This window comes from Cottoperca gobio, chromosome 20 (genome assembly GCF_900634415.1).
Source record: "Cottoperca gobio chromosome 20, fCotGob3.1, whole genome shotgun sequence".
NCBI classification, from domain to species: Eukaryota; Metazoa; Chordata; class Actinopteri; order Perciformes; family Bovichtidae; genus Cottoperca; species Cottoperca gobio.
This window is the reverse complement of record NC_041374.1, coordinates 13,910,490-13,923,125: the sequence shown is the minus strand read 5'-3', so window position 1 is coordinate 13,923,125 and position 12,636 is coordinate 13,910,490. Positions and strand designations below refer to the sequence as shown.

The 12,636-nt window shown below is 39.8% G+C and overlaps 1 protein-coding gene across 8 annotated transcripts in view; it reads left to right on the top strand.

The window, feature by feature from the left end:
• adarb2 (adenosine deaminase RNA specific B2 (inactive)) overlaps window positions 1-12,636 on the top strand; it is a 210,574-nt gene that overhangs the window by 170,010 nt on the left and 27,928 nt on the right. For all 8 annotated transcript variants that reach the window (XM_029457350.1, XM_029457347.1, XM_029457351.1 and 5 more), the window contains exon 5: window positions 9,771-9,939. In XM_029457350.1, coding sequence (XP_029313210.1) covers window positions 9,771-9,939 — 169 coding nt within the window. The remainder of the gene's footprint in view (window positions 1-9,770; window positions 9,940-12,636) is intronic.

Here is a 12,636-nt window from a genome sequence, read left to right as displayed (position 1 = left end):
TGCTCAGGCAGATTTGACAGGAGTTCCAGAAGCCACAGTGGAAATCTTAACTAGATGATCTTAAAACTTAATCTGAAACCCGACTGAGAGACACACAGAAGGAACAGCGCGGAGGAGGAACCCTCACACTGCTGCTCTCCTGTAGCACGAAACAATGACTTATGACTACACATTCGCCTTTCGTGTGTGGTGGTTGCACACACAGACCCATGCAGTTTGTGCAATTCTTGATGCACTACACATCTCTTATAGCACAATGATGTGTACTAAGTCCAGGAACATCTCGCGTGAACTTTGTACAAAACAAGCCGTTGTATTTTTAAATCTGCTGTTAATGGGCAGATTTTGATTGTGCGTTTGTTTGTGTAGAGAAAGACATCTACATCTAAAGAAAAATGTAAATGCTAAACTTTAGTATGTATACAGATAGTATGGTATATGTACTATACCATACTATATATCAGTGGTTCCCAAATGGTGTGCCAGCGCAGGGAAACACTGTACTTTATCGGTACTTTGTCCTACACACTTCACAATATAGAAACAATAGGTCTTATATGCTTTGGCCTAAATATAAATAAAACAATCATTAAAAAAAGAAATCTGTCAAAGCGAAGCCGTTTTAGCCATTTGTGCATGGTGTGACACATCAAAGGCTCTCTGCTAGTGTGAAGGAGAATAGCTTCTTACAAGGACTAGGCTCAATAAATGTTCACGGAGTGATAACAGTGACACGATGTGTTACAGAGGGGATTTTGCCCGGATATGAACTCAGGTGAGCCTTGAGATTTTGGCTTGGTCTTTGGTGTGCCTTGGCCACAGAAAGTTTGGGAACCCCTGCTATATATAGTATAGTAACAGTACTGCTGTATATGTAAAGCAATGTAAAAAAACTTTTTAAATTCTGTATTCAATTCTGTGCTGGGTATAAATGTCTTGCTGCAGTCTGGGATTTATATTTATCACAGCAAATATCAATGCCAGTTTTTACATCTACTGTAAAAATACATATTTCTACAGATATTTCAATAATACAATACTAAATAGATATTTTAATGTAGATTGTGTAACAGAATAGATAGAACACCTCCTGGGTGAGGTTGTGATGCACACCATTTATCAAGTAGTGTTTTATTGCAGTCTCTATCATAATCTCATTCAAATCTGATATATAATATAATATCACACTTGAAATTAACACCTGCTTTCTGCCAACTTTTTGCTTGTGGCTAAGCAGTCTGTGGGCAGTTTAGCTTGCATCCAACATAAGCTCAATTAGGTTTTGACTGCAAATAAATAATATTGGCTGCTGAAATTCTGCGTAGTTGATGAAAAAATTGGTTTCATGCTCTGGTTATGACTCATTTGCAGAGGCAACGCACATATAACTTTCCTCATCAGATCAAAAATCATAGGTGAAAGGGGAAGAAATGTATAAGTAGAATTCATGTTTACATAACAAAGTTGTCATCCAGCTCTGAAATATGCTTACAGGCCAACAACACATAATATTACTACCCAAAACCTCGTACATAAACGGTCTTGTGTCCTTGTCTTTGGCGATGGAGGATATCTGAATTCAAGACACAAAACTCTGCCATGTTATTTGACGTTCTGTAAAGACCACAGATAATGGAACGCTCACCCAACATTTGGCACTTACCAAAACTAGAAGGGCTGTCTGAGAGCACAGACGTCCGGACAAGGCTGTTTCTATTAGTGAACAATAATGTGTGTATCCGCCCTGTGATTCACATCCGCTCCATTAATAATGGGTTCTTCTTTGGTGGAGGTAATAATCCCCTTGACCCCAAGAAATGGGGGAACAAGGTAACAAACAAACAGGTGAAGCAGCTATGTTAGACAGAATAACATACGGCGGTAGTAATATTAAAAAACAAAAGCCTTTAATTTTGTATAATATACAAATGAGCGTACACACAAATGCCAACAGGTTCTCACATGTGGCGTTCTCCCACACACACACAGAGCAGTGTTATCTCCCTGTGTGGCTGCAGGCTGGGGGGGTTGCAGGGGTCAGTGAGGAGGGATCGGTATCTCTGCTGTCTTTGGAGTGCTGCAGCTCATCAGTTTAGACTTCAGTGAGAGCAGCGCTCGTCCTGACCTAATCCAATCCCTCTCCTCTCCTCTGCCTCCTGGTAATTGCTTCTGTTTGTTTATTAATAGCACATGTTATCTTCAGTGATCCAGACGTAGTGCTGCCAAGTATTCGCAGTGAGGCGGCGGCGGTGTGGTGGCCAACGTTTGTGCAGTCAGACACCCAACTTGACAGGAACACTGGGGAGTCCTGTTCTGCCCCCCCTCCACCCCCACCCCCTCTCTCCTTTTCTCTCTGTGTCTCATGCCTCTGCTTTTGCCTCAAGAATATTAATCTGGGTCTGTCTTTGAACTGTAGACAGACAGAGAACCCCACACCCCACACCCCACTCTCGCTGGAGTCCCACCGAGACAGTTGAGCCCCAACCTGTGTGAGATTAGCCTCGCCACCAGGCTGAGAGTTGCGACATGACCGCCAAAGTAAACCGTCAGCACAGATTTTCAAATAGTGTGGAAAATCTCATTTGAATCGATCTGAGATAGCAGTGGGTGTGTGGAGATGGTAAACAGTGTTCAGATGTGCTCAGAGACATGAAGAATCAGGCACGTCCACATGGAAAATGCTAGAAAACAACCGCCTTCCTCCTTTTTTTTTTGTAAGTTGTTTGTTGGATTGGATGAGAGAAGCGTCTTCTGAGGCTTTTTTATTCAGCAGGGTGATGAGAAAATACCACAGGGACTCAAAGAAAGAGATGAGAGCAAAGGGTTCCAAACAAGTTGATTACAAATGACTGTTAAGCTAAGGTTCTTAGTCTGCATATCCATTTTCAAACAGGGATTTTCCTCCACTCTTTATCTGCTTTTCCGGCTGCCTCAAATTGTAACGTTTAATAATCACATCCGGCGACAAAACAGCTTGATAAGGGCCAAAAAGGGAAATATCAGAGATATGCCCAGGGTGTGTTGCAGCAGAGAGAGGGAGATTTGAGAGCTTCAGCAGCCTTTCACAAAGACACCCTTATATGTTCCTCACTGTTGCTTTTTAAACTAATAAAGATTCAACAGGGTGCAGTCTCTGCCCCTGCCAAGTTGTTTTCTCTGTAAGTGCCGAGCATTTTCAGGGATTTACTGTTATTCAGACGACACACGTTGGATGACATCCAGTGTAATCATCCAACATCTTGTGATGAAAGAACACGTGAAAGATAAGATTCATGGAGCTCAACCTAAATAGCATTCAGTACGATAGTTTACTAAATGTTGACCTAGATTCTGCATTAGAACAAAATGTTATCTGCTTTTTGGTGTTCAAAGATAATGGGTGACTTATTAAGAAACATTTTCCCTGTTTTATAACCATAGAGAATAAAGGAATTCAGATAATAACTTTGTCTGTTGATTAATAATGCATCACTGTAAAGTTCATGGTCATGTCATTCATATGGATGTTTCTGTTTTGGCTCCCCCAGTGGCTCCTAATAATGATGGCCAGTAAAGTTATTTTTATTTTTTGCAATTTGTCGCCACGTTTCACTTTTTTGTTGATCCCTGATATATTGTAGATATTTGCTGAAGTTGACGATGAGTTTCTGCAGTAGTCCGCGGCGGCTCACTGGTAAGCATTAACCAGCCCTACCAGCACCTGCTGGAGCCTTTTGGAGGTTCTGGTATTTGCTCGGGTATCTCCAGCTTCTTGCAGTGCTGGGGAAAGTGTTCCGATCCTTTACTTCAGTAAAAGTAAATACACTGTAAAAGTACTGCATTCTAATTTGTATTTATTCGTCACCAAAATGTACTTAAATATCAAAAAGTATTAATTATGCATAATGGTGTTAATATTGTATTATGTGTTATTGGATTATTATCATTTATGCATTATACTGCATTGTAATGTTGAGGCTGGCCAGGGCAAAGCTCATTTTTATTTTATATGATGATTTATATTATGTTTTGCACTGCAAAAAAGTAATTATTGACTCCTAAAATTATTTATTAGTATTATTTAAATAAATATAAAGTTTCGAGATTTCTTTTTAGAAATAAATGTGAGAATGTTAAGAGGAACAAATATTAAGGGATTGCTGCTCATTTAGTTATGACCTAGAAAATAAATGAAACCAGGAAAGTTATTTCTTTCAGTTATTTTAAGAAAGTAGACTGAAATGACTTTGTATGATGGATTGTGTGATGTATGTTACACGTTAATCTACTAGATAACCAATAGTGGATAAATAAATGCAGAAGTAAAGTGCTTTATTAACTTAAGAAATGTGTCTAATAGACATATAAAGTACCTAATATGAAAATCCTCAAGTACAAGTACCTGAATATTATACACTTCTCACAGTCCAAAAGACATGAGTACAGTATGTCAGCTGTTAGGAATACTCGTGCTGATCCAAAGCACTGACCTGCAGACTGAACTATTATATATTCTTATTAGCGTTCCTTTGGTACACTCTGTGTTACAGTATGATACATGCCTTTAACACACCCTCAAATTTAAGTCATCACCTCTCCCATGAAGGATACAGGAACACGCAGTGTATCTTTAATACCAAATGAGACAAATTAAAGGGGCACTCCACCATTTTTACACACGTTTAATGTACATGTCATAAAGAGTACTGTGCAGCCTGTGAAAATAGTTTTATTATGTCTTCTGTTGCTCTCCAGAGAGCTTTCAAAATGACCCTGATAATGTTGCGGGCTTGAGACTAAAACATTTATCAGAAAGCCTGCATTACAAACTGGAGGTGTGGAGTTCGAAAAATGTAGACATTTAGGAGACGGGGGACGTTGAAATAAAAGATGCTTATGAGTTGCATTATGGAACATGTAGGATCCAGTGTTTTTGGAGTTTGACACTTATTAGAGACTAAAAGTCTGGACATCTCAGCGCTACACTTATCACACACTCTCTGGAGCGTTGCCATTGATTGTAGTGTTCCTTTTCCCCGTGTGTGTGCTGGTTGATGACCTTGTGGCACCATTCTAATGTGTGCTGGCCGAGAATCCGGGGCCTGGCTTCTTAGAATCAAAATATACATTTAGGTGAGGCTCTCTGCTGCAGCACTGTGCAATGCTGTGTGATGCAGCCTGGTGACTGAGAGCCAGCATGCAGACGGCACATGGAGAACCAGTGTAGTGTAGTTTGAGGTTAGTAATGGAACATTAAGCAGAAACACAGAAGTAATACTGCATATGCTGTATTTGTTACATTCTAAGGTAAGAAAAAAAAAACTGGTTCAGCAAAAATATTTCCAGTTTTACCATAGTCTTTAGTTCTCAGAGCAGAGACAGTGATGTCCTCGACTCTGTTTTTGTGACTCGGTGGCACAAGGGACAATCAATTCTGTTTAGAGCAGGTGTGCAGGGTATAGTTGTTACACAGTTGGAAGCAGGGGGAAAACACATTGTCACAACTGTTGACATCAGTCATGACCAATGAAATGACCTCAGCTGTATGTCTATGCCAAGCAATATTGTGATGGATGGAGCGGGGTGGACTGGATCAGCCACAAAAGTTTCTCTCAAGAGGAAACCAGAATCCTCACAGCTGAAAAAATCCAGTGTACAAATAATCCTCAAAAAAGGAATATTATTATTGTTTGCGTGTCGATCACTTGAATATGAGTGCATTTTGCTCACACTTTGACCTGGTCGGCCTGCACACATTCCCTTTAATATTTGACAGGGAAATTGCCTGGCTTTGCTTGAGTGTAACCACACACCCTACTCACTTTTCCGCTTCGGTGCAGGAGTAGTCATCAAAATACAGTGGTAAATAGATACCTGCACCTCTGTTCCATGTGCTGTCACAAAGTGTGTTTACCTCCTCAGTTGCCATAGTGAGGCTCTGTGTGCTTTGTTTTCCTGTTAAAGGCCCTTGACAGTGTTGTGCATTGAACAGTATAGTGCAGTTGCCATAGTGAGTAGTTCCAGGTCTCAGTCTGTGATGAACATGCTTTTTGACAGTGCCGTTATCCTGGGGTGTGACATCTTTGAATCACTAGTAACAGATGTATTTGTGTGTGAAGAGTGCCTCAGGCCTTTGACTCCACTCTACCTTGTTCCTTTTGACCCTCTCTTTTTGTATTTCTGTGATGCAGCTGATTATTCCTAGTTTAAAAACAGCGCACTGCCTGTGGGGCTCTATCTCTTCTGTGTGTCTCTCTCTCTTTCATTCATCCATCCTCCTCCTCCTCTCCTCACTCCCGCAAACTAAAGGCAACCTCAGTGGCAATTTCATGGCAGGGTAGTGAGCAGCACAGCAGAAATTATCCACTGCAAAATTGATCTAAACAATCGCAAAGTGGAACGGCAAGGAAAAGCAAGAGAATGAAATTGGTTGAGTCTGTTACCTTTTTAGAATTGGGGTGCAATGCTTACAGGGAATGCCAATAGTTGAACTAGAAGTGTTGTTTTCTGTGCTGCAGCACAATACAGAATGTTTAAACTGTTATTTTAAAGACCTTCATTTACTATTCCCCCATGAGTGGTGTTTACAACAAAGGTTGCTGAAAGATGTTTTAGAGGTGTGATCCAAGAGTTGATAGAATGTATTATCTTACTGTTTACACATATGATTGATAACTGCACACAGTGGCATGCACAGGATGATGCGTTTCTGAAGCTGTGTATACATAATTATGTTAATGATATGTTTGCATCCCAACTAAAAGGTGCGATGCTAGCACAAAATGTACGTGGAAAAATAACTCACAAGAGAAGCAGTGAACATGAACCATTAATTAAAACAAGCTTTTTTCTGAACTCAGTGTCCTCAATTGTTGCTTTTGGGCATGTTAAACATTTTATTTATAAAAAGGATCTATCCAAGTCCTGAAAACAAATCTGGCAAGAAGACTCTTATCATTTCTAAAACTGGCAGTCTCTTATGTTGGTTATTTTATGATTCTAGGCTGAGCAGAGACTCAAATGCAGAGACAGACATAGGACACAAGGTAAAGTTTACTGAGGAACCAGGCAGTCATGCACAGGTGGTCAGTACGAACCAAGCAGATAAATCCAGGCATGGAGTAGGCAAACATCCAAAAACCAAAAGACAAGGCTAAATCAAAAAGCGTAGAAACTAGGAAATTGTTGGAGAGCAATGAACTCACAAGGACAAACAAAGACAATCTGACAGGAACAGGGAAAACAAGGGAGTGGATAAACGGGGTTGACTGATGGCAAAATCAGGGGCAGGTGAGTAATGAGAGCAGGTGTATCAAGGAGGTGGGAGACACACAAAGGCAGGAACTGAAACAGGAAATACATTATGCACAGTCAGCAGGATGTTACAACTTTGCCATATTCACTTAAAAGGTGATGCTGTGTGTTTACAGCTTGTTTCCCACTGTCTCTTATAACATATCAGTTATTGCAGGTTTAAGTAATACCAACACAGAACCGTTTCAGTGTGATGAAATAGTTTGATTAGTTTTGTGAACTCTGAAAATGAAACAGATCTGTCCACTACTGTTTGGAAACAAGTGAAATTATTTCAGTCTACTGACAAAAAAAGACAAATTAAACCTAGTAGGCATCGGTTTACTTTGATGCTGTTACACATGATACAAATAGCACAGTACAATAATTGCAGATTTTAATAATCCAAATATTATTTGAAGTTTTCCGCAGTAGTTTTTGGAGTTAAAGTTGAACCTGTTCAACCCTACCTTCGACTTTCCTTTCTTTTTCTCCTCTATGCTCTTTTTTTCCACACACTACACCTCCCATAACTTTTTTCCTCCCTTGCCCTCCTTCTCATTCCTCATCAGTGGAGGTGTCAGGACTCTACCGCCGCAGTGCCATCTGGGCCGAGGCTGATAAAAGCTCATGTGCCGGGCCGGCAATGCCTGCAGGTCTGCCAGAAGCCAACGAAGCCTGACTTTCAGGGGCGATGAGAGAGATTTGTGTCAGCCAAGGAGGGAATGGCATGCCGTTAACGTGCTGATCCAGCCTCTGCACCACCTCTGTCTGTCTGTCAGTCGGTTCTCTCACACGGCCCTGCACTGGCCTGAATCCTCACTGAGAAAAGTGTCTTTTTCTCAAAGGATAACCAACGTGAGACAGGATGACTTTGTTATCTGTGATCTCTCTCAGAGCATTGGCTTCATGTCTCACGTTGAGAATGTGACCTCTTTAAAGCTTTTATCTTGCTGTCACCCAGTGGTTTGTGGACTATGGTTTTGAAGCCTTGAGTTTGGGGTTTTGGCCTTCACTATCTTATTTTCTTGCAACCAAAGGTGACGTGAGAGGGTGGGGCAAAGTACCATTGAACACTGAACAAGACATTTTTAGGCGACCAAAATTACAAGTTACAATTACCCTTAGAAAAGTGAAAACACTGAAAGGGTTGAAGGGTTGTGTTAGTGACCTGTCAAACACAAATGAGCCACACCCTAAATACCCTTCTTTATCGTCTATTTTACTCTGAATAGAACAATCATTTACTAAATGAAGGGATATTAGAGAGAATGTAAGTTTAAGGCACCCTCGCATTGGCTTTACATTTCAGACTTGGAGATTGCCACTTGGATGGAGGCCCTAAATGTCAGGGAGGGTAACCCTTCCCCCATATATTTGGCTGACATGACACCAGTGCTCATCAAAAACCTCTAGCCAGAAACATTAGTGTTTTATCTACTTCAAGGTAGGTAGCAGAAGGCTTTGAAGCCTCCTTCAAAGTCTGGCTCGCTGCTGTGTTTTATAGGCCTTTGTGATTGGCTTACTTGATTTGATGTTATAGATATCTGTATCCCGGTGTACCACCCACAGAGGACATATCAGGATTTTCTTCTCAGAAGTAGAACTCTCAGTATCTATTGCTCCAAAGGTATTTGTAAAACGTAGTGAGGCAGTAGAACGATGGCTCAGTTCGGCTATAGATCTTTGTGGACACACATGTCAATAGTTGGCTCATTGCATCACTTTAAAAGCAACCATATAGTCACAAGTTTCTTCCTCCTTTCCTGGTTTGTAAAGAGGTTAACTCTTTGAATGAGAACGTGTGGTGCCAGCCCAGTTTCGAGGTGGAAAGTCTTTTCCCTCCATCACTCCTTGGATCCAGCTAATCCTGGCTGGTGTGGTGTGATAGGTGCTTCTGAAGATATGCTCACTCATGCTACTCAGAGAACTGTGGTTATGGAAATAACTACAAAGTTATCTGTCCGATTGACCCTTTTACCCTGCTCTTTCCTTTTTTTAATTTCACTTTGTGAGCGAATGGAACTCTTCCACTGTATCAAGTTAGAGACCAATTTCAGTGTGAGGTTGTTTTTTTCCATCCACCCATCGCAGCTAATGGTTGCTGCCATCGCTGCATTGTGTTTTAAATTGAATAATATTTTCTTATCAATTCCTGTCTTTTATTTTATGCTCTCTAAAACACACTTGCCATGACGTGAAAATGTTTTATACAAAGTAGAGTTAGGACATTTTTGCCACAATTATACCAAATGTATATTCACAAGTGTTAAAATTTGCACATGTGCAGAGTGTGAAAGTACACTGAGCATAACCTTATTGATAGAAAATGAATCCCTGATCCCAGATTTCATTCTTTAATCTGGAAAAGGAAGGACATGCATTAGAAATGAAACACTGAGGGCTTCTATTAAACTATTGGATTAAGGAATCAATGTAGCCAATGGAACGAATGACAAGCAAATTAAGGCGAGCGTTTGTCTGTAATTGTTCAACAGGTCTGGACCCGAGACATGCCCAGGTGGTGGCGTTGTCCACGGGCACCAAGTGTATCAACGGGGAGTATCTGAGTGACCAGGGACAAGTGGTCAATGACTGTCATGCTGAAGTGACGGCCCGCAGAGCCCTGCTACGCTTCCTCTACTCTCAACTTGAACTCTTTTTAAGGTAATAGATTGATCTTCTGCTGTATCTTTAAGACACATAGATATTATTCGAGTGCTGTACTTACATGTTCGGCAGCTTTGAAACCCCTGTAGCATTTACATTCTTAATCCGCTGAAGTAGCTCGATAATGCTCGCTGTAACTAGTTGATTGATAGTCTGTAAGGCTGCCTTATTATTGAAAAATCAATCGCCTTCATCTCACGCTTTGCTGACAATCTACATGTGATCCGACATGAATTGCAGATTCTTTAAATTAGTTTTAACTCTGAAAATAATGAAAGGATTACACTGAATTATTGTTGAGTTTGGCCCATTGATTGTGTCAACTGATGTGAGAAGAAGATCATCTAATGTGGAGGTTTATGTAGAAAGAGACACGGACAAGCATTGAGTCCTGCGTTCAACATTTTACAGAAGTATTATCAGCTAAATATACTTAAAGCAAAACTGTGTAACTTTTAAAAGACAAATTATTTGTTTTACAGATTTATTTTTAAATTATTATATTTATTTGTAATAAAACACACCGTTGCTCAGTTCAATACACTCGGGGGTTTTGCTGCTTTCTGCAGTAACAACATTTTAATTAACTTGCAGTTTGTCTGTGCTGCAGCATACATATCTGCTCTGCAAATCATTTGTGTTTCTGTGTCCTGTGTTCACCTTTGAGAAACAATCTGAAATCATAAGGGATACATGTATATTTCATATGATGGTGGCTGGTAGGACAGAATATTGTTCCCGTCCCGACCTTAATTCGATACGGCCAATCAAATCTTTTAATAACATCAGCGTTCTGTCATAGGCAGAGCAGATGGTCTGCTATACAACACAAGTCTCTTGCTAAAGTCTCCTTTACTTACAAACATAAACACAAGTCTAGTCCTGCACCTTAGGTTTTTGAAGGAATGGCTAAACAAACATTTACCGGGGTCTGCTAACGTCTGTCTGCAGGCTGGATGAGCTTGATGTCACTTCTGTCTGGTGTGGTCTTTACTCTTCAATACGTCTAACAAATGGCTGGAGCATGCTGCCCCATGACATGTAGGCGACAGCACAAGTTCACTTACTTTGTCTGTCATTCTCTACTGCGCAACACCGTCACCCTGCCAGCTGCTTTCAATCACACACAGACACGCCCCTCCAGCCCACTGAGACAAAAAGGAGCATTTGTGATATTTCCTTAAAGACCTTTTTTTTTCTCTTTAAAGTAATAAAAAAATACTAACAATAGATTTCAAAACACTTTAGCATTAACTTTGACTACAAGAAGCGATGACTAAATATGATCTTAGTTGGACTTTAAAGTGGCTAAATGTAAATTCATTTTAGAAAACAGATGTAATGACATTACTGAGTCAGTTAAATTACTTAATGACTCCACTTGATGATGTTATCCTGTAATCGTTGACTGATGGCCAAATGTTACATGATCTCTAGTATTTTAAAATAACAATACTGGAATGTGAGATATCACCCGTATATGCTGTACCTATTACTCTGAATGGAAATGCCAAAATAAAGTAAAACATTTTTAATAAAATTAAAATACTTATAATGCATCCAAAATGCCACGTTTTAGTCTTGCATTGTTATATATTACAGAATTTGATTATTATTATTACTTATACACAAACATGTAAGCAGAATTGTCTTTGCTTTAATAAATGTACTCCATCAGGTAATGCATATCTGAGTGGTGTCAGTAAGTTAGACTGTTGCCAACACACACTTTTGTTTCCAAGGTGCCTCCAACTATTTTAACATGCAGTACATTACATTATGCATTACAGTGTGCTTAATAGCATTAAATATCTCCTTGTGACCTCCGGCTGCAGTGCCAAAAATTGCCCTCTCCTCTATAATAAGCTCCATGGAAACAGCACTGCTTTGTTCACCAGACACTTTTCAATAATCAACGGGCCATATGTGTGCTGTTCCCTTTAGTTAACTGAGCAAACAACACACACTCACCGGGTTCAGCTCAGGTTTTCATTGACCTATTTGTTTTTAAATGTACCTACTTTGTGTACCTTTGTAACCTTTACGGCGTCAGTGCACACAAACTCTCCAAGATAGTTTGACCAGTATCAAGAGACGGTCTTGATGAGTTTTGCCTATATATATATATATATATATATATATATATATATATAAGCATATATTGTGTTTTTGAGCTCCCCGAGGACCTCGATAGCAAGGCTGATTCATCAGATTAGTGGCTAGAAGTCTAGATCGTTGAATGTCATATTTGCATACACAGCAGTGACTTTTTGTCTTGGCACAATGCTGGGTGGCAGGTACAGAGACTTTGCGGCTGAGTAAAATGGCTAATGGGGAAGATAACTCATAATGAAATGACCAAACAAAATGCCAGAACTGCCATATTTACACTCAGTGAAAGGACATCGGAGACGGAGGAGAGGTTATATAAAGAGTGCAGCCGTGCTTTGCATTGTGATGCGTAGTTTAAATATACAATGTGTATATACTTATGTGTGTGTCTTGCTCCTGCTCACAGCAGAATCAATGACCCAGATTTCTAAACTGGATTAGATTATGTGTCACCTAGTTATTGCAAGTATTCAGTTTATTGTTAATGGATGGAAAATAGCTTTTTTATTTATTTAACTGTCTTAAAAAGTTATTATAACTCTATTTTATCACTAATCCATGTTCATTTAGTTAATTATGGTC